At 38.2% G+C, this 23,212-nt stretch overlaps 1 protein-coding gene across 4 annotated transcripts in view; it reads right to left on the bottom strand.

Annotated features, from left to right (window-relative positions):
• The window catches only part of NNT (nicotinamide nucleotide transhydrogenase), a 43,797-nt gene that overhangs the window by 12,313 nt on the left and 8,272 nt on the right, over nucleotides 1–23,212 (bottom strand). For all 4 annotated transcript variants that reach the window (XM_054055298.1, XM_054055297.1, XM_054055300.1 and 1 more), the window contains exons 4-19: nucleotides 22,693–22,910; nucleotides 21,265–21,352; nucleotides 20,486–20,574; nucleotides 19,338–19,525; nucleotides 18,537–18,670; nucleotides 16,325–16,516; nucleotides 15,046–15,199; nucleotides 14,126–14,287; nucleotides 13,245–13,355; nucleotides 12,338–12,483; nucleotides 11,389–11,584; nucleotides 10,544–10,777; nucleotides 8,611–8,771; nucleotides 7,692–7,871; nucleotides 3,520–3,679; nucleotides 2,070–2,151 (exon numbers count right to left, since the gene is read on the bottom strand). In XM_054055298.1, coding sequence (XP_053911273.1) covers nucleotides 2,070–2,151; nucleotides 3,520–3,679; nucleotides 7,692–7,871; nucleotides 8,611–8,771; nucleotides 10,544–10,777; nucleotides 11,389–11,584; nucleotides 12,338–12,483; nucleotides 13,245–13,355; nucleotides 14,126–14,287; nucleotides 15,046–15,199; nucleotides 16,325–16,516; nucleotides 18,537–18,670; nucleotides 19,338–19,525; nucleotides 20,486–20,574; nucleotides 21,265–21,352; nucleotides 22,693–22,910 — 2,495 coding nt within the window. The remainder of the gene's footprint in view (nucleotides 1–2,069; nucleotides 2,152–3,519; nucleotides 3,680–7,691; nucleotides 7,872–8,610; nucleotides 8,772–10,543; nucleotides 10,778–11,388; nucleotides 11,585–12,337; nucleotides 12,484–13,244; nucleotides 13,356–14,125; nucleotides 14,288–15,045; nucleotides 15,200–16,324; nucleotides 16,517–18,536; nucleotides 18,671–19,337; nucleotides 19,526–20,485; nucleotides 20,575–21,264; nucleotides 21,353–22,692; nucleotides 22,911–23,212) is intronic.

Raw genomic sequence — 23,212 nt, 5'->3', positions numbered from 1 at the left:
TAGCTTCCGAGACCATCAGCAAGGGAGGCATGATGGTCTCTTTCCAGTACTTTCAATATCTATAATGTCTATAATACACTGAAGAAGGAAAGGACTTACGGCCAATACTGGCCCCAATGCTCAAGTCTTACTGGCAGTAACAAAAATCTAATGGAAACCAGTAGCAGTAGGCCATGATGCTTAATTGAGAGCTGTGATTCTTCAGCCTGCACAAGAAAAGCCTCAAGGGAACGTAATCACTGCACGTAAATACTGACGGACCGGAGTAAAGACAACAGAATCAAATTCTTCTCAGTTGTATCCAGTAAATGGACAAGAGACAATGATCAGAAATTGAAATAAGAGAAAAACCTGTTTTAGTCCAAGGGTGACTGGACAGATTGCCCAGAGAGGCTGTGAAGTCTGTCTCTGGAGACTAGATGTTCAAATCCAGCAGGACACACCCCTAAGCAACCTGCTCCAGCTGACCCTGCTTTGAGCAAGGTGGCTGGCTGAACATCAACTATCTCCACGGATCTCTCTAACTCCCAACTATTCTATGATTCTGTGAAGATTCAGGTTACATTAAAATAGTGACAAAAGCGCACACCTTCAGGCCTTCTTATGTTCACTGGCATCTGTCTGAACAAATCAGACTGCAGAAACCTTCAAAGCATGGTGTGAGAAAAGATTGACCAAAGCCCTAATGCCTGGAAGAGGCAATGAGAAATCAGCCAGTATATTCTGTGGAAGCTAAATCCTGCTTCTAACATAGGAACACATGGATTAACTTGTGAGTATTTTGAGGAACGTAACAGAGAGATGATCTACTTTTAAAAGAGGTACTGTAGGCAGGCACATCACTCCAAAAACAGGAGTTTCCATCTGCAAGATGCTTTTTCATCAATACACACTGAATGCCTAACTATTCTGGAGAGCAGAAGGGGTTAGAAGAGAAAAATGCAAGGCAGACTACGGATTTTCAACCTAAGAAGGGCATCTAACATTATAGGGTGGTTAATTCTTTTCAGCACTGTTTCAAAGTTGCCAATCAGAATTGGATATTACTGTCCTATTTTTTTTTAATATAAAAACCTTAATGTGTAGTATTAAGTATCACTTTTATTAATGCAAGTCAGATACCTGAGAAAAGAAATAAGTCTGGTGTTCTTGGTACTCAGGCTGCTACCTAACGTACTCTTCTCACGCCATACCACAATGAGCCCAGCAAACACTTCTCTATGCTGCAAGAGGATCTCATTTCCTGCCTACGAGCCTCAATTATTCCCACTGCACCTTTTTAACAATTCCTCGAGTACAAGGATCCATTCCTTAGGAAATTAGGACTTAGAAAAAAATATTAAAGCTATTTTAGCCCAGTAAAGAACTACCTTTAATGGAGGTTTCTTTAGAAGGCAATTCAAACCACTTAAGTTAGGCCTGTGCTCTCTTCCCGTTGCCTATGTGCATAAAGAAAAACTATTCTTCTTGCAATGAAATCAGCGCAGTAACATATTTGCACAAAGTTGTTGCTTTCACAGAGCTCTCCAATCTCCACCTTTAGAAAAGGCTGCCAACTTTTCCCTTGAACACAATACAAAAAGCTGCATTAAAGTTCTATTCTACAAAAAGCTTTAATGCTTGTTTTGTAGAGAAATACAACTACATCCAAAGGCAGAGCATATGTATCCAAAGGAGCTAACTCACCTTTCAAAAAAGTAAGGTTTTGCTGCTATAATGAAGAAGTATTACATTTTAAAGCCATTCTTTTCAACCGAGTTTCAATATGACACCAAACCAAAAAAAACAACTAAAAATTGCCCAACTGCTGGGTCTACTTCCACACACTAAATTTAGGAAGAATGTAAGGGAGTAAGAAATCTTTTACACTAAAGCCTGAAAATTTCTAGATATTCAGCTAGAGCTTAATTAGCCTAGAGCATTGCTCCAGCTAGTATTTCTCAGAGACAAATCAGCATATGACTGCTGAACTAAAAATTAAAACAAAGCAAAGACTTGTAGCGGATTTTAATGGAATTGGGAGCAAACCCAACTCCACTATAATATTTTTCATCAAGAAAAGTACTTACCTGACATTTTTCCCTTGTTCTCGCAACATTTTCACCAGATCAGCTATCGGGTACTGAGCCTTTGCTGCGCACAAACCATAACCTGAAAAAATTTCCAAGTTTTAAGCTATTTTTAATGTTTCAGTGCAAACAGAATAGTTATAGACAATAAGCGTACCTTCGACACAAACAGAAGCTCTCATAATTAAATATAAATTAACAAAATATTAAATATACACACACACAGATATTCATACATTCCTAGACTGACCACTATAATTTATCTCTTTTTGGTCTCCTGGCCACTAACGGTATAGTGTTTGACCAGTCAAATAACACAAGTTACTTATTTCAGCTTCATAAAGACACATGTTCCTTTCTGTATCAGAAAAGGATGTTTCAAATAAGCACACTGAAAGACTGGTAAGAAGTTTACTAACAGGTTACTTTGCTACCATTATCCTCAACAAAATTTTGCATTTGCATAATGTAAACCTAGTAGCTTAATGTGGCTTTTAGCAGCAAATAATCTTTTCAGTCTTTCTGCCTGAACTAATTATCAAAGCAATAATGCCCAGAACAAAAATGTAGAGTATAAGTCATTAGCGGCATCCTCAAGGTTTGACCACAGGAGTAAGAGGCAAATTCCTTGAAGATGCTTGCAAACTTTGTTGAACACCAAGGTAATCTCACAAATTAGAGCCCAACTTGAGTGATGTTTTCATTTAAACTTAAGGAAAATTAACAAGGCTTTGGGTTTTAGCATTCTTTTCATTCCAATATTAAAATAATTTCAACACAATAGTCATGTCATTCAGTCGAAGGAAAACATGTCTTGAGCTATCCTACCTGACTTCTCACATGCAATGCGCTATTGAACCATACAAGCCTACAGCTAAACATAAAGCTTTCAGATAACTCAGGGTTTTGGTTTTCATGGGATTTCTACTATAACTGCAGTACTTACTGTATACTAACTAAGTTTTAGATAGTTTTCTGCCCTTTTTTTTTAATAAAGTAATGGAGAATTAAGCAAGTAGATGAGAAGCATAAACAAAATCCTTTCAGTAACCTAACAGACAGATATTTCATTACTGGTACCAATGGTAGTGCTTGGAAACTCACAAAACAGCTGTACACAGAATTAACTGTAAACATAATTAACAAAAGACAGTGTTTGTCCTAAAGAATTTAAAATCTAAATAAATAGGACAAAGTCTGAAGAGACACACACACAAGATTAAAAAAATAAAGTGGTATTCAGATGTCTACAGAAAGGAATAATGACTAACCTGGGAACAAAAACAGAACCCACAGACCCAGTTAATGCTTAACAGGCTAGTGCTATGTTGCAACTGCAAGATAGGCAACCATTTTTTGTTTTCTTTGAGGTTTTTGTTTGTTTGGGGTCTTTTATTAACAATACATCCTCTACGTAGACATCTTGTTGTATGAGTCAAGCGTGTCTCACCTGGAGTAATAATAATACTATTGGCTTCCTTTATCATTTCAATTGCATTGTCCACATTGATTTCTGTGTGGGTTCCAGTAATTTCCATGGGCTTCCCACCAGCTGTTGATGTGGTGCCATAGCCCCCCAGAATCACATTTGCAAGAGAACGGTTCATAGCCTGAAACACAAGAAGGGCTTAGATCATCTAAAGATGAAAACCAAGAATAAGGAGAGAAGTTCACAAAAAAACCTTCTTAGAATACTACAGCCTTCCCAACAGTCTTTACCTGCTTATAACTCAAAACTTCTTAAAACAAAGACACAGATTAACACACCAACAGCCAAACATCAGCTTCCAACACATTACACATGTAATGAGAAAGTATCAGCATCTCCCCAAGATAAAGAACAAAACAACACAAACAGCTAATATTGTTTTCTGTTTGTTCTTAAAAGGGAGAGAGAAAAGAATACATATTTGATGACGGGACTTTTTTACACATGCATATATATGCATACATTTTTTGCAAGATATTTTCTCAGGTTCTTGAGCAATTCAACACACACACAAAACTGCTCTATGACAACACAAAAACAACATAGCTCTTACAGGTAGTACAGAAGCCAAGCTCCTACAGCACCAAGACAGTAAAGAACACAACAAAGCTAAGTAGCCACATAAAACTAACCAAATGCTAACTCAAAATAAATTGTAATGAACTGAAGGGGGCCATTAACTTACTGGCTGAGCACCAAAAGGGAACAACAAATCTTAAACTTAGGAGCTTTAAGAGGAGAACACATCCTGAGAATTCAGCTCCGTAGATAAACAGCCAGGAAAAGCCACTGGCTAAATGCTTTCACTGGCATGTCTCCTTCTGAGCGTTGTCCCAAAGCAATACCTGGAAGTAGGCAAAACTACTAACTGCAGTAAACAAAACTTTAGAAGCAGAAGAAGAACACGATAAATAGCTTCTTTAATTAAACATGTGTGTCATAAATCTGCTGTGCTAACTCAGAAACCACTACAGAATTTCAGAACGGACCTGGAGAGGCAGATATACAAGCAAGAGGAAACACCCACACAAAAGTACACTTCCAAGTGTCCGATTCCCACTGACACTTCAAGTCATGCAAGTCCATAGGTTTGTTGGTATAGCCTGGAAAGATATGCCATTCTGTAAGATGCATCATCTAGCAAATAAGCAAAACCGAGATGTTAGAAGAACTTTTGTTTACTCTGACAAATCATCACTGTTTGAGATACTGTGAGGAAGGAGCACAAAGGCAGTAAAATCAGTATGTTTCTACAGTCTGCACCAGGCAGTAGTTTGTATCCTCTAAGAACACAGTGTTTGACACAAATCACAATACTAAACCATTGAACAAGAAGGTACTTTCTAGGCAAAAGAACACCCTCCAGATGCTTACAAGAAGCAAAGCACTTTCTATGCATATCTAAACCAAAAGACCAGAGTAAAACTAGGCTAAAGGAAAAAGAAGTTCAAATATTATTAGAAATCTCAGAATCCACACAAAGCAAGCATGAGATTGAAGTACCCTTGCCTGGGTCCACACCAAAAAGCCTAGGAAGGAAGGAAGTCTGGAAAAAAAAAGAGGGGGATGGTACAAGAACTTTCAAAATGCCCCAAGACCCCGTCAAGAAAAAAATTAATCAAAGCGGCTAAGACCTATTCACCTCAAGGACAGTGCAGAAACTCCTCTATAGCCTGTTTCGCCTTCTTTACCACCACAGACCACAAACTTATATGAATAAAGTGCGGGCTTCACCATTCAGAGATAATCCAACCACAAGCAAAAAGCCCTCTATGCTGTGCATACGCAGGTGATACTGGCCAGGATCTTCCATCAAGAGAAAAACCAAACTCTTGATCCCTAAGAATTACAAGTCCTGTCATCATGCCCTCATGCACAGCTAGTACATGTGATAGATCAGCATACAATCTGCAAGCCTCACACAATTTGTTCCTTCTCTTGCTGTTTCATCATCACAATTAATGATTCCTCTTGAATCGGAAGTGTTTTCCCCATCCCCAAGTTTAATACGATTCTAATACTACATCTGCAATCATCAAGTAATCACTCTGAAAAAAAAGCAAAAACAAAACCAAGCCATGCTAATTCAATCAAATGATCTGGAGAAGACACGTTGAGTTAGCATTCTGAACGAATTCAGAGGATGAGTGAAGAGTACAGCATTTCCTTTGTTCTAAATTCTTTGTCCTTAGACACCCTTCTAAGAGGCACAAATAGGGCAGAGGTGGAAAACCAAGCAGATAGCAGTGCAAAAACTAAGTGGTTATCAGAATACTTGTTGGCCAATTCAAGCTTTAAGAGATTATCTGGATAGGTTTTGGATGTTTAGGCTGCAGTTTTGTTACAAAAAGTAATTGCAAATGTAAAAGATTTCAATCATGAGGATGCTTCCACAGTCTCATCTGCACTAGATAAGCTTCTATATGCTTTGTGTGGAACAAGAGAGGCAGGGATAAGGAAGGAGGGGAAAACTGCTGCTTCCTTAGCACAGGTTGCAACAGCCGAAAGCAGAGTTTATTGAAACTCTTGGCCATTTTTCTCCTGAAATGCAGCTTCCAGACAATGACACTGAATCCTCTTGATTGTAACAGTGCTTTCTGAATAATTATTTCCATTAAAGGAAGAAAAGCAGAAAAGAAAAATGCTGGAGGAGAAATGAGTTATTCTACTTATTGTGCAGAAATTACAAAAAATATTTTTAATTCTACTAGCTGGTTAACTTTAATTGTCTAAGCTTACATGAAGCAGCACAAGATTTCTACCTCATAAAATGAAAACTTATGTATTGAGAAATACATAGAGAAACACCACTCTGTCACTGCATATTTGCTACTTACATCTCCAGGATTCCTATTTACCTCTATTCCTCCAACCGACAGATCTCAATATCTCAAAACTCTCAGAGTGCCTATAAGAGCCATCAATAAAATAAATAAAAAAGGGAAGGGACGGTAAAATATACAGTGACTATGCCTACTGGTAAATATGTACCAAACAGAACATATTTTCATCAAGCCATACAAGAATTTTAAAGAATGTATTTCTCATAGTTGTGCTGCACCAAAAGTATTAACTTTATGTTAATATGGACAAATTTACTTTACACAAATATAAGTGTATATACATATAAAAAGATTCCCCATGTGCCACATAATCTGACTTCCTCTTGGTAAGGAGATACAAAATGCTCAAGAAAGAAAAAGACTCTCTAAAATTCATACCTGGGTTTTTTCATTTCAACTCACCTCCATGAACCTGAACAAAAACAATTCTTTAAGCTTTTCTGAAATCGTTCCTCAAGAGAGATGAAAATGAAAGATACTGAGCATTCCTAACATGACAACACTATTTATCAGCAGAGGTGAAGTAAGAGACAGCCAGGGCTGACCAAAGGACAGGATAAGAGCAACAAAGATCACACAAGAACACATGAGCAGAAGTGAAACAGAATTACACAACAATCAAGAGGTTGGCAACTGTTGCACAGCAAACAGTTTTAAGTCATTACCTCTCCATCTTCAAAAACAAAAACGAGACACAGGAAGACAAGAGACTTCTGTACGAATGTTCCAGAAAAAAAGGAGACGATTACTAATAATACAATACGGTTACACAGAGAGTCGAAGCTCAAGTTTGATCTGACACGGACATTAGTATCAGCGACGCACTAACGCAAGCCTGCTGCCACCCTGTGGTACTTCAAAGCAGCTGCTCTGAAGAGAGTAGCACGCTTTCCCACACTTGGAAAAAAAACTAACTAAATCATTCTCTCATCGAGACAAACATTTTAAAGGAACTCTTTACTCTCTTGCTGATAAATTTTAAATTTAGCTAAAATTTAACAACACTGTAGAGCGATATGACTGAAAGAAGCAGTGGAGCACAAGTGATCATACCTATCTGAACCCAGACTCAAGCCCTCAATGCACAAGACAATGCAAATACTTTCCTCAGTTTTGGAGGTTGTGTCACCCCAAACCTAAGGAGATAACAGACACCTACCCCAACAGCTTCAAACAAGAATTTTCTAGTCCTAGCAGTTTGGTCTTCCGATTGCTTATTTTCCTAGTAAACATTTTGAGTAAGGTTTTTCATGACTTGGGAAACAAGCACAATTTCTGCTGACTTCTTACCACACACATGATGTAAGAGAGGATGGCTCCAGAGGAGCCAATGAGTGCACCAACAATGGTCAGCAAGTTGTTGTTCAGTAGGAAGCCCTCAGCACACAAAGCCCAGCCAGAGTAACTGTTCAGGACAGTAATAACTACAGGCATGTCAGCACCTCCAATAGCTGCCGTTAAAGTGACACCCTGCAGAAGGAAAGAAAATATTTTAGTATAAGGTATGACTAAGGAGAACATGCAGAGAAGACACCATCTGCAGCACTGAAAAATAACTATCAAGTTACTTAATAACCTATTCAACTCTTTTCAATGTAAAAAGACATCAAGCTCTGGCCTGAGGACTGGATTTATCGATTCTGCCTTCCGAGACAGGACAGGAAGGCACCCCACCGTCCTCATCCTGCGCTTACTCACATATTTTCATTCACAAAAGTATCCCATCAGCTCCACTGAACTGTTCACATCATTAAAGGATTCATACTGAGCAGTTTTTGCAAGACTCGGTTTACACAATTATAATATTCAGGGTAAGTTTTGCAACAGCTGGGGTGAATGACTGGGGGAAGTCACACATGGGGATAATCTTTTGAAGTTATGATAACCTGTAAATCCAGTGCTCTTTCAAAGTATTTTAAGGATAAACTTTTAGAAAAGTCTTTTAAAATATTGGTTTGTCATGTAAAAAGCTCCACTAAGTCACAGCTCCGAAATCGAAATACGAATATACACGTGTTCTCTGGAACAACCCTGTTTCTAGCTTACAGCTGGATTTAGGATAGTTAGTTACTACTTGCCTCTGCAGGTCAGCATACGGGCACAATGACGACTGTGGCTCAGAATGGTAAAATACAATCATAAAGAAGTTTGCAGAGCTGAAGAACAAACCGCATGTTTAATTTGTTTCACATAAAATTCTCTAACTTACCATTATGGCTGAGAGAGCTGATACGGAACCTAGGCAAGTAATTCCCGTAGTGTAACTAGGGTCAAGCATGTACGGAATCATTCCGCCAGCGCTGGCAGCCAGCAACCCTGCATTCAATGCATGACGACCAGGCAAGAGCAATGGTGCAGAATTCAGGATACCTGCAATCAAATACATAGATATTGACACATAGATGCAGGACAGTGTCTGTTGCCCCAGAGAAGACTGAATACTTCAGCAAAAGAAAAATTAAAAGAAAAGGAGAGGGGCAGAAGATAAAATAAGTTAGCTGAAGCTGAGACTTTGTGTTGACTCAGTATTGCAACACATTCAATCTTACTCTACATTTTCAAATACTCCTGTTCAAACTCTTATTTTACTTCCCAATCTCACTGAAGTACTTCAGAATAATCCTAAATACCTCTTCTCCTCTAGAAGGCCCCAAGTCTCTGAATGTTGTGTATGACGCTCTTTAACAGGAAGCTTTTAGCTGGAACATTTTAGTAAAGGTATCTCAGTCTCTCAAAAGCTGTGTGCTCAGAAAAATACAATCGCACAAAAAACCAAGTATAAAATACTCCTGCTTTCAAACACTTTAATTTCACCAGTACCCTAAGTCACACGGACTTCCCACACTGATAGACACTTGAGGCAGGAAAGAAAGTTCAGTATCTGCTTGATTCAGTTTAGAAAGACACTTACATATTTATCTTCACCCTAGGCTTCTTTTTTTACCCAAACAACACAGCAAGAGTAAAAAATAATTCAAGTTTATCTATTACTTTTGGTGTAAGTAATTACTTACCAAGAGTCTCGCCTAAATTTAGCTAAAATCAAGGGAAAGAAAGAACCGATGGTCTCAGAACCAGGAGTCAAAGTTCAGTAATATAAACAACCTTATTATTGTGTTGATATGAAAATGTAAGGGGGGCAGTATCAACAAACAGGGCTGAAACAGGCAGTGAGGTTCACCAGGGCCATGCGCACAAATCACTGAAGGGATGGAGCAGGTAAGATGAAGAAGAGAAAAGAAAATAACAGAGAAATAAATAAGAGCAGAAATGCATCAGAAATACATACTACTGACAAATGCTTCAAAAGATTATAAGAGAAGACGGCTTTCCATCCAAGTCATGCTTCCTCCTTCAATGGCTGGTCTCAAACACTGAAGAAAGCAAACAGATGTTTCCCAAAAGAACTACTGCAAAGCTAGTAACAGGATTAGTAATAGGAAGCTCTTAGCTGGAACTTCTTAGTACAGGTATTATTCTCAGTCTCTCAAAAGCTGTGTGCTTATAAAACTAAACATAAATGCAATAAAGAAGACTTCAGGTGCATAAGAAGCAGGAATCAGTAAGTATTTAATTTAGAAGGCATATTTACTAAAACAGTAAGTGATATGGAGCATGGAGTTTGCAGAGTAGGTAAATGGATAGTGAGTTGAATGGTTTAAAGTGAGGCAGTCTCAATTGATTCTGCAAGCTACCTATTTAAATTAAGCCTGCAAAGTTAAGAACAAAATCGCACAAACAGTGGTGCTCACTGAGTCCAGCAACACCAAAGTTTCAGCTAAAACATCTACTCAGGCAAAGTTGTGATCATACAAGTTCATTAAATTAGAGTCAGGTAGTGTCTTAGCATCACTAAACACCTATTTCTACACAAGATGAACTGAGGGAAGCTTACAAGACATCGTAAATAATAGCAGTAGTTCTGTCCAAGCACTGAAGACAAATCTTTCACAACTGTACAAAAGCTGTACAAAAATTACACAGAATTAGAAAAACACTCAGAAGATTTAAATATGTAAACTTTTACCTGATGCAAAATACAAAGTTTCTTTCCGATTACGCAGAAGTCTAAAGGCAGCACTAAATCCTGGGGCTAAGAAACACCCTTCAACACATACTTAATTCTGAATGGAAAGTCTCACCTTGTAGTTTTCCATAAGCAACAAGAGAGCCGCTGAAAGTCACTCCACCAATGTACGTGCCAAGATATGCCACAACCTTGGTGAGATTTGCAGCTGGATCAGTAGCGAAGTGAGGATATTCAATCATGTATTCTGCTACACAGGTCAGCACAGCAGCCAAACCAACCAAACTATGGAAAGCAGCCACTAGCTGAGGCAGATCTGTAATCTGGATGCGTTTGGCAATTGTCAAACCTATTGAGAGTTAGAAGACAGAAAGGAAGTCTTAAAAAACAAAATCAATATGTGCAGCTAGAAAGCAAAATATCGTGGTTTAGCACACAATGAATACATGCACATGCACGCTTGTTCCACTGGAAAAATTTGTTCTGTGCTAGAAATTGCTATGGCATTTAACTGAATGTTGCATGTATGTATTATCTGCAATGAGGATATAATGGAAATTTAAGACAAGATTTAAGTATGTTGTGTTCTTAAAAGCTTCACTAAATATTGAGAAATTCAACATCTTCTGTGATAAAAGCACTGTGAAAAATGGAATTCGGCAGCATTCAGATAGAAACTGAACAGATATGAAGTTGGGCAAATTCATTCACCTCTGTCTACCCAGTCTGCCAAAGACAGCTGACATGCTCCCACTTTTCTGCAAGTCTCCCCATTTTTACCACATCCAGATGCATAATAAAGGCCCTGGGACTTAAAATTATTTGTTCATGTATTTGCAAAGTGAAGTACCCAAGCCATAAATGCAAGCTAGTCAATTCACTTGTGAGCTACACAATATTTTTTGCATATACAGCTTGCACAAAAGCCTATATTGTTAGTTCACAGCATCATACGCTTACCTATGGTACCACCAAGTGCCATTGCACCTGACATCTGCGACAACAATTCAGGAGTGGGTTTAAGGGCTCCAAGAGTTGCTGCTAAACCTCCTGCAACACCAATCATACCCAAAGCATTTCCAAGACGAGCTGTTCCTTGTGTGGATAGACCAGCTAGGGCACCAACACAGCATAAGCCTGAGCCCAGATACATCATCTTTAAAGTAAAGAAAAACCTTAATATACATACACGAAATAAAGACAAAGTGCATAATAACCATAAAATTTTTTCTGATAATTACACAAAAGGGCTGATTTCTCCAGAAAGTCTATAACTCACAGTTATTAACTGATGTCAAAACTCCTGATTGTGAAAAACTGTTGTACAAGATACGATTTTGGCCAATTAAAATAGGACATCTATTAAAACTTTTTCCCTACTTTATGACCTTGGTTTATCTGCAGTGTGAATACTGTACTTGAGTAAATCTAATTTGCCTCATCAGTTCAGAAATAAGTTTTTCTTTAGTACAAAACCCAAGACTAAACTGTCCTGTTCATTACAGGACTTTTCAGAATTTGGTGATGGCACATCTGAACTGTTTTCAAAAAGTATAAACTTAAATGAACTGAGCTGTACATTTCAAGATAACTGAAAAAACTCAAATTTATTAGAAGTCCCTGGCACAAAGGTACATTTGGATGCACTTTTTTCCAAACACAGAGGCAATACACTTTGATTTTTCCTACTACTACAACAAATACAACCAAAGGTTTACCATTACAGGGGTTATCGGTACAGTCTCTGTACATCCCTCTGTGCTGAATTCTCATCCCATTCAGATCTCATACCTACTTCAACTGTCACGCCAAGCTGAATTTTCAGAAACTTTTAAACCAAAGACTCATTTCTCTAGTCAATCTAATATTAAAGCTGTCAACAATAATAGCCACAAAGCCACCTTCCTACCTGTTCAATATTATAGCCACCATTGAGAGCAGCTGCATAACCTCCTACAAACACACCACCAGGAAGCAGGTACAAGTAGTTGTACTCGGGAGGATCCGTGGGACGTTTGAACATATCCAGCATTCTCTGTGTAACTAGAAACCCACCTGGCCAAAGCAAAACAATAATTTTACAGAAATAAAATCTGAAACTAACAATAAATCAAACTGTAAGAAAAGTACTTTGTTAAACCACATAAAACAAAGTTAGCTACTGACACCAATAAAGCGTCTGAAATGCTAGTAATCTGGAAAACCACCAAGTAACAGAAGAGTAAATTACAGTGAGATCCTGTTGTCTTTTTTAACCTTTGGAGGAAATTCATGAAAGGAGAAGGTGTAAAGACTGAGAGACTTACTCTGGCTCCATAGTCTATGCTGACTACAGGATACAGTTCAGTATCCTGTGTCCTTTTCCTTATCTATTCAAACAGTATTTAAAATAGTCATGTTGGTCACTTTCTTATCTTTGTTTTATTCATGGAGCTGGGACTTCTGAAGCTTGAGCAAGCAGAATTTTGTTCTACATCACAAGTATATTTTTCAAGTAGGAAAAAGAATACAAGGACAAATGCAGTCCCATCTTGGGATATACAGGAAAAGATATATAATTATCACCCAAAGGATACTGCAAAAGGAAAATGCACATTTAAATGCTTCCCTAAAAAATTTGCATCACAGGGTGTGCAAATCTGATACACCTACAATAAAAATTTCACCTGGGGGAGGTTTTCTTTATTGCTGGATGCTCTCTGGTCCCACTCCCAGAACAGGATTTCTGGATTCTATACAATTCAAGAGCTAGAACAAATAAAATAATTCCATAAGTGCTTTAAAGTCACCCTCAGGAGAAAACTCGACATTCATACCTGCAATATTGACTGAAGAGATAAAGGTCGAAAGCACTGCTAGACTCTGAGGAGTGTTTTCAGGCACATAGTGTCCTCCCATCAATACCAGCCCACCAACTGCAGTTAGTCCTATTTAAAAGAGATAAAAGTGTTACTTAACCTTAGAAGGCTCCATACCTAAACAAAGTTTCCTTTCAGCTGTCAAACAGAAACCAACTCAAATTCTGACCCCTACTGTACACATTACTACTTAAAGACTACTGCTGCCTTTTAGCAGTTTAAGCTTGTTTCAAATTAAGTACAGTTCTCTGAGCACAGGGGCAGCCTCCAAGTACTTTTTCGATAAAAAGAAACTTGTCTTTAACAGTTAAAAGTAGATAAGACTTCTGACCTGTCACATACATACACACATATTCACATACATATATATAATCTTACATAGGGTTATGAATTTTATGGCTCACTCAGGAATTCCAAACCCCGCCTTTCCCCAAAACACACGGCTTGAGGAAAAAAAAAAGGGAATGCAGAAAATATGAAAAAATAAGTTATATTCTCAGCAGCATTTTCCAGAGATGCAAGGAAAGATGCGTTCTATGAAAGGAGAGAATGCAGAACTCAACGTATAACAAACTTAAAGCAAATACGTTAAGAATGAAAAATTACTTACAAGAATTACACAGCATTACACTTGCCCTTCTTTTGAAAAAGCATACTCTCTAGAAAGAGTATGTTTCAGCTGACTTTGCTACTTAAGAAAGTAAACTCAGACATGCAAAGTAGTACTAGGCTCTTTGGCATTTCAAAAGATGTATTAGCAGATGCCTGTCTAAAGTTTGAACAAAAGGGGCTCTGCTTACTTCAAACAGAAAACAAGCATTTGTTTGACAGCTGCTTACCTGAGATAGCATTAGTCACTGACATGAGTGGAGAGTGAAGAGCAGGAGTTACACCCCATACTGTATGGTACCCCACTATTCCAGCAAGGCCAAATGTTGTCACCATTTGCGTGAAAGCAGCATTAGGAGCTACAATACCCAATCCTAACATGCTGGATAAACCTAAAAGAAAAGCACAGCAAAACTTCGCTATCAGTTTTCAATGGTTTGTTATATCTAAATTCTGTAAAACAGGAATTAAGTATTGAGCAAAAAAGCAAAATAAAATTTGGTGCGTGTACTTGTTTCAAGACCTGTCAGATCACCTTCATCAACTACAAGGCTCTTTTAATGGTAGTGTTTATTTTACAATAGGAAATAAAAATCACGTTGAGACTCAAAAGCGTGCACACGATGAACAGAGATTAAAATTAAGACTTCCAACTCATGATGGCATGCAGAAGATCTGATGCATACAGAATACCAAATGACAAGACAACTCAATATTTGTCAAGGTAAACACGATTTTCTCAGTCCTTCAGTAGACTGTGGCCATTTAAGACTCACACAATGAAGTCTGAAAAAAGCAATAGCATTGAATTGATTCTGCTGCAAAGTCAGGGCACAGTCTTTAGCAGGAATCCTGAATTTTAAGTACTTTACTGAATTTAATAGAGCAAAATGCACACATACATGCATGTAGCATGAGTCAGCACTGTTTGAAATGTTAATACTTTAGGTTAAATTTGTAAAATGTTATTTTCTTTCTTAAAAGCAACTATTACTCTACACTGATTTTGTACTAGAACACAGCAGCCAATCAACTGCTCTCCCAACTAGTTATTACATTGAATGAGTCAGACGAGGAGTCACTTACAAAATTATCATCAGCCAAATGAAGAGCACTCTACACTGATACTTCAGCTCTGGAAGTTGCCTACCTGCTGTGTATACAGATGCACTAGTCATAGTTTTCTGAAAAGGCGTAATAGTAGCTGCTTTTTCTGCTTCCAGCTCTGCTACGGTCTTCTGTTTCACAGGGGCTCCTTGAGGAATATTATTTGGTGGAGGTGCTGGGAAAATCACCTTGCCATCCTGACAAAAAGACATTTACAGTTAGCCCTAACAGGGCAGATGTTTTACAGTTAGAGGAGCATATCCTTCTTAATCCTGCAACTCAGGTAAGCCTTAACATCCTACAGCTGTGCAACAGGAATACCTTCCTCTTCTGCATCAGCAGAAGTTTGCAAGGCTGGATGATCAGTACAGCCCAAACAAAATAACCATACTGGTTCACACATTTTTCAGACAAGATTTAATATCAGAGCCCAAGAGCGTATATGGCAGAAACAGCATAATGCTTCAAAGCAGGAACCAAAGCAAAGAGGTAAAGTTCCTTAAATGCATTTATGCAAAATAAAAGAGAGTCTTAGAAATAGCAAAACTTGCTACATATGTGAGCTGTTATTAGAGCCTGCTCAAAAGTCAGCTCAGTACCAAGCATGAAGTCTCACATTTCTTGCTGTTCTCCAGGCCTCTGGAGCAACAAAAGGTAGACCCAAGCAGTACACACCACTTCAGTGGTCTGGCAAGGGCTGAATTCCATGTAACGCTCCTCCAGAATAGATATCACAAGCATTGCAAAATGTTGGCAGTAAAACTCAACAGAAATTAATACCTCTTACCTAAACTGCAAATTATTTCCTAATACTGCAGCAGGAGAGCTCACGCTGGCCCATGCCCTAAGTTCATATTTTATTATTTTCTAATAGAATTTAAAGTACCTGCATACTCTAGTTCTACCAGTTTTTTCTGAAGCCACTCTTACAAGAACAGAAACATGCTTGGGTTTTCTGGTTTTTTGTCTTAAAAAAAAAAAAAAAAAAAAGAAAAGGAAGAATGCTTTCCTGGTCTTGTAGCGTTGTTTCCAAATAAGTTTTAAATAACTACAACTTTATCACACAAATGCAACAGGCAATTCGATTTTTTTCCTTATTTTTCAATAGTAGACATCAGGTATTTGTTTAACCGTGACAAGATAACAAAAGCAAAGAGGTGTTTATTTGAAAAAAATAGCACCAAGGAGTATTCTGCTGAACATAAACACAATTCCCCACATTGTTTATCAAGCCATGTCCACTATCCTTTAAAGCATTTAAAGAGACAACACTGACAAACACATGTACTCACAAATTAGGAAGAGAATATTTACTGACTTACCTTCATTACAACAGTTCCTCTAATAACATGATCCAGAGTCCCATAATCAAATTCATCTTTTGGCTCAAAGTAGAAGTTCTCTTTGTCAGGACTGATCGCCTTGAGGAGTTTGATAATATTATTGGAATACAGAGAACTGGCCTGAGTAGCCATTCTGCTAGGCAGGTCTGTGTAACCAATGTGTGTAACACCCTGAAAAAAATTCAAGTAAAACATTATGGACTATTTCAACCTGTAAAGAAGCAGCATCTTTCTTAGTATATCCTTCTGGAAATATACATCCAAACTATTTCACTTACTTGTGCTTCTAACCCCAGTTAAAGCTCTTACCTGGAGTTCTAAACTTATTAAGTCAGAGGAGGATTACTCACAATTGTTACAGAATTCAACGTGATCAAACCTAACACCTTAAATGTTATTAGCAACAAGCCTACACAAAGAGGAAGATGTACTAGTGCAGGAGCTTGTCCTCTCCAAATCCTACCATTCACTCAGAACCCAGCTTCTGAAAGCAACTAGGTAACAGATTATCTTGCCTAATGCCTGGCATCGTCACAGTCCTTCCGGAGGCCATGCACTGGAGGCAACTTTCTGTACAAGAGAAGTGAAGGGAGCTTCCTCAGAGCTAGCTAGCTGTGCAAGTAATATGCCAGGTTCACATTTAGATAAAGATGTAATGCAATATTATCCACACTGTTTAAAGAACAAATGTGAGTCTATCTCACTATCAGGTAGGTATGGGAATGTATGGGAAGCTGAGGTTGGCAGACATTCTTCAAGTCCAAGCAGTCTTATGTTAAAACACCACTTCTACGACTTTCAGCTAAAGTCTCTGCAGGCTTCCAGGGACTTTGGTTTAATGCAATGCTCCAGCACACTGCTAGTTCTGCACTGCTGCTCTTTTCCACAGTTGAGGGCCAACATGCTATATCTAGGGGTAATATTCCTCTGGCCAAAAACGCTCCATGTAAAATCTTCATGCAAGATTCTACTCATTTATGTTCTATGTACTCCAATTTCAGTTTTTAAGCAAGGACATCAAAAGCCCTAGAAAATTATAGAGCCAAGTAGAACGCACGACTCACAACCTCACTTATATTAATGACAACTATGGCAGCAGTACACCCTACAGGCTTTCCTAATAACAGCATTATGTCCTTACATTACCAATAATGACTAGTAGATTTCTCAGAAATACCAAAAATAAAACCCAAGAAAGCAGAAAAACAAGCTCTCAACTGAGGCAACGAACACTGGAGCAAAACCAAAGCAGTTACTTCAGTGCAGAGCAAAACTGCTTACTTTAATGAACCAATTCACGCTACTCCTAGTCTGAGTTATAAGCAGTTTGGGTACTCTTGGGCAGAAGCACTCACCTGGGTGAAGCTCCAGACATACAAAGACAGCACCCTTCTGAAACTGACATTACATTAAGCTAAGCTAGAGACCGTACACCGAAGAAAACACTGACATAGCCTGAACCTGTTCAGTTTACCCGTGTCAGGGACTGTTAATCTCCAATTGTGGAAGGTGATAAGTAAGTCAAAGAAGCTAAAGAAGCTACTGCTACTGCCAGGTCTTTAGACAGACCAAGACACAGACAAACTACAACCTCAACTCAGCAGAGACAAATCACTGGTCTTGGAAGTCTTAGCAAGTAAGACCTCCATACTTAACAGTCAAATTAACATTATACAAAAGCATTTGCTGCTTTAAAAATCTTCAGACTGTTACACAGTGATAAGTAATGACTAAATGCAAATCTAAAACACTACTTATACACAAATAGCAAAATTAGTTACTTGCTCTCTACAACTCCCTGAAAAGAGGCTGTGGTGAGGCAGGTGTTGGTGTCCTCTCCCGAGAGATTAGCAACAGGACAAGAGGAAATGGCTTCAAGTTGCATCAGAGTAGATTTAGACTGGTTATTAGGAAAAAAAATCCTTACTGTAAGAGTGATGAAGCATTTGACCAGGCTGCCCAGGAAACTGGTGGAGTCACCAAAAGCGGAGGTGTTCAAGAAGCTTGTAGACGGGGCAATTTGGGACATTGTTTAGTAGGCACAGTGGTGATGGGCTGACTGATGATCTTAAAAAGTCTTTTTCAACCTTAATTATTCATGATTCTATTCTATTCTTGTTGTCTGCATACAGCTTATAAAACACAATATGAATTCACATAAACTTCAAATGATCTGCAGATTAATGCTCACCTTATGAACATAGAGTTCTCCAGGCTTCGTAGTCTCAATGTTTCCCCCTGCTTCTGCAGCTAAATCCACAACAACTGAACCTTCCTTCATAGATTCAATCATATCTTTCTTAAACAAGACCGGAGCTTTTTTGCCTGACAAGACAAAGGATAGGTTAAAAGCAGAATTCAGTTTTTCATCTGTAGAGCTCAGGAGATGCGTTCTTCCCTTTTTTCTCTCTCTAACCTTATTTTTGTAAGCAAAATTTTCAACTAATCAGTATCTAGGATGAAATGTCACTAAGGTTTGTTTATACAGGCAGAAAGAAGAAACCCTAGAACACCTTGCTCCCAAGCATATAAAAAATGTATGCATAGGCAGTGTAAAGATGCTAGCAAGCAATTTTGTACTCACTAAACAAACAACATCCAATCTTACAATAGAAGTCATAACAAGAAAAAAGAAAACCAACAACCAATCACCCCAAAAAAAATGCCACATCATAAGTTACTAGAAGATAATGTCGTGCAATACAAAGCCCTATAACTTAAGTCCTATCTCACTACGTTTCAAACAACAGTACTACTTCAATTTCCCTTGTTTCAATACACAAGTTGGATAGCAGAAGTAGCAGCCATGCAATAAATATGAAAGAATTGTATGTTCTTACTTTATTACTATCTGCTCCTATAATAAGAAAACATGATAATATTGAGGCAAAAACTGCTTACATGCTTACACAGGCACACTGCACACACAGCTCCAGAACATGCCAGCTTACACAAGACAAACGAAAATTAGCATCTTGTACATAAAACATACCTGGAATAAGTGCTGTGGTGATGATAATATCAACATCTTGGCACTGCTTGGCAAAAAGTTTCATTTCAGCTTCAATAAATTCTTTGGACATTTCTTTAGCATAACCACCTTGTCCCTCTCCAGATTCCTTTACTTCTACTTCCAAAGGCTCAGCACCAAGAGACTTGAACTGTTCCAGCGCAGCAGCTCTACGAAAGGAGAATTGCAGGGGAAGAAACAATCACTACTTTATGAATCGACCACAATTTTTCCAGTCTTTTTGGTAGCAGCCTTTAGACAATAGATCTAAAATTTATTCTAAGTCTAAGGAGACTAAAGTCCTCAGCTTTCTGTATTTAGTGAAAAAAAAGTAATTCATCACTTATTTTAAGTCCCTAATGAAGATATCTGGATAAGGAATTAAGGTAGCCTACAGTTTCTTGTATAGTTAGCAGAGTTGCTCCAAGATAACCCTCAAACCTGGGAGCTTAACCATTGACTAACTCTGCTCACCCATTTCTCTTGTCATGACTAGGCAACTTCACAAACCACACTTAGATGCCTAGAACAGGCGATAAAAACACAGCCCATTACCATGTCTATAATCTCTAAAATGCGAAATACTAGTAAGTCTTATTTTCACAGGGAAAATTGGGTTTGAGGAGGATTCGGGGTGATGATTTGGGTTTTGGTTTTTGTTGGATTTTTTTAGTTATCCTGTAAATGTGTAATTTATTTCACACCATGTGGTATCACAGCAAATAGTGACTAAATTTCAGTGTTAGGTGAACATCCACAACTTGTAGAGAATTCAACACAAATATTCTTGAACACCAAGATAAAATTATACAGGATGCTTAAGAAAGGAATCTCACAAAGTTTTAAGCAGATTTTGACTACGTTTTTAAGAAAAATAAGCTCCTCACGTTTGTTTTTTTTTTGAGGCACATGCAGATTTTCTAACACATCAATTTTTTGTATTGCACATCATAAATCTGGCGATGTATTCATTTTTATTCTTTCAAAAATGGAAAGAAAATGATGGAAGAAAAATGGTTGGAAAAGAATTGCAATTCCATGCAGTACAAGTCCTCTGACTGTAATACAGCTACAAGCTATTTAAATCTTACTATAATTTCAGATTGCTACTACTGTTTTCACACACCTACCTAGTATCAAATCCACGAACCACTGCACCCATTGATTTAGCTGCTCCTGCAGAAGCCAGGCCAGCAACTCCTCCTCCAATGATCAAGACCTAGAACAAAAACTTCATCATGCTTGAAGCATAAACTAAAACTGGTTAGCAAAGCAGCAGCATTTTACTCCTTTCACAACTGTAGGTACAACTCACTAACCATCCATCATTAATCAGTTACTTTAGGACACAGAACCTAAAACGACTTTTGTAAAGCTACCCCATAACCGTAAAAGCTTTAAAAGCTCTAACTCGTAACTTCACTTATCTGAGAGCCAGCTCATCTATAGCTAACAGTTCACATAAGCATAGTTTTTCTCCTTGACTTCTCTTTTTTTTCTTCTTTCCCTCATTCTACTTTCATTTCTCTTTAAACCACCCGGAATTCCAAACAAGCAATCTTTCCAACACAGCAAAAATCACAACATCTCTGACTTTTCCTAACTGCTTCCTTGCCTCTCCCCATCTGGGGAAAAAAAAAAGATATACATCCACGTATAGCTAGTCTGATGTTCAAAACTAACCAAATTTAAATAAGACTCAAAGTATTCTACCATTCTCCTCCAAAAAAAGACACTACTACACGTAATGAACCAAAATTGCTATGGGAATAACTACAGGGATTCCTCAAGTCTCTAGAACTAGCCCCAAGCCAGGAAAAAAAGCCTTTTAGCACATTTTCAGCACTGGTTAGCTGTACTCAGGAACTCACATATTCTTCCGCTATAGTAACTGTCTAATGGCACATACCTTTGCTGGAGGAACTTTACCAGCAGCTGTGATTTGACCCGTGAAAAATCGACCAAAGTGATTTGCTGCCAGTACCACAGCCTTGTAACTGTCAATTAAAGACAAACACACATCAGCATTTTCACAGCCTCAGTACAACTCTACTGACAACAGTAATCAAAAGGATTAATGTCTGACCATAGCACACGCAGGATAAAGCAAGCTTAATATTTTACTATTGAGCACAAGTTTGATAACCTCTGTTCATATGTCTCGGATTTTTTTAAATCATGGAATGCATTTTCAGACAGAATTTTTGGACCGCAAAATACTGGATGTACACAACTACTCACCCTCTCAAATAAAATTTTACCCGAATAATAAATGCATAACTTGCCAAAAGTTAACTTTGTGGTCTTCAGAGGCTGTAACCTGAGGCTTGTTAGGGAAGGAAACATGAACAAGCAATTTCAAAACGTAGAGGGATTTTGCAATAAGCTCACCTAAACAAGCAAGCACACATTCAATAAAGACACTCTGACCTTCAATCTGCAGCTAAATGGCTTAAGGCAAACAGCTTAACTTTGCTACCTCTTTTGCCCCATCTGCTTTGTAGCAGAATGGGAGGCTGCACACCAAGATAACATTGGTAGAACTATCTGAAAATGCAGATAATTTATAATTACGTCTCTTCTTAACCACAGTGCACATTTTTTTGCATTTTTCCTAAGACTGTTGTGGTCCAGTCTCTTTCCACTCTTCCCTATCTCTAGCAGGGGCATATGGAAGTCTATATGCCATAAATTTTTTTCTAATTTGTAAAATTGCTTATAAATTTTATACTTTTAAATAAACTACTTACTTCAATACTTTCATAAAATTACATAGAATTAAAACACAGAGAAGCAACCAAACACGTATACTGCAGTGTCCATAAAAAAACCCCTAGTAATAGCTTCACAACAACATTTTAATTCCCTTCAATATCAGTTGCAAAGCATGAAGACATCAGAGTATTCGGTCTTTTGCTTGTATGTGCCATGGCAACTGCATTCATACTGAGCGCTGTTTGGGTTAGTTAGCTCCCAGGAACATCAAATCTCAACGACAGACAATCTGGGTTCAAGCTGTCTTATGGATGTCTTTGAGCCTGCTATACTTAGAACAAAAAGGCGCTAGACAAAGCAGTCCAGGAAACAGAAGAACTGCCTTCAATTTTATTTATTTACTTAGTTAGCTAAAGTCTTGGTCTGATCCGCTGCAAAGCTAACCGTAAGAAAATCTTAAGTAGTTGTCTGGCACCTCTGACAGCTCCATCGTGCTTCAAATAGCTGCATGAAAAGAGAGATGCATAATTGTTTTGCATATACCTAATATCAAAGTATTGAGCTTTTAAACCACCTATACTTACTCATTGAAGGAGTAAATAAAAAATAGTAAGATTCATACCCAGCAATGTTGGCCATGGAGCTAAGTGCATCATATCCCTGAGCAATGGTGACCCGCGGAACCTGATCCATAGCCAAGACAGTAGTTTTTTTTTCTGCAAGTTTTTTCAGGAGGTCTGGATTTTGTGCTGGGTAGATAAAACTAATCAGGGTAGCCGCTGTCTTGAAAAGATCTGCCTCATGTACACCTAGAGCGGTGTTATATATAGGAGCCCTCACCTGAAGAAAGAGAGAAGTTTCCAAATTAATCAGAGGAAATAAACCAGAACACACTCCACTTCCTTTCTCCCAGCCTGCAGTCTGTTCATATTCCCACCAACAAAGTACACAAGGAGGGGAGTATATCTAAGGCTGTTTACACAACTGAACTGAGTAACCGCACTTCTTAACTGCGGTCTGCATATGGTGACTGGGCACTAACAGTCAGCATACACCTTCAGAATGATTCAATGGCTTCTAACCAGCAGTTACTGGCTTTTATGACAGGCAGCTGCCCCCAAACTGGCCATTTTTAAGTAAAA

The sequence above is a fragment of the Cuculus canorus genome, chromosome Z, assembly GCF_017976375.1.
Source record: "Cuculus canorus isolate bCucCan1 chromosome Z, bCucCan1.pri, whole genome shotgun sequence".
Taxonomy (NCBI): Eukaryota; Metazoa; Chordata; class Aves; order Cuculiformes; family Cuculidae; genus Cuculus; species Cuculus canorus.
The sequence above is the reverse complement of the archived record's forward strand: the minus strand, read 5'-3'. Positions and strand labels throughout refer to the sequence as shown.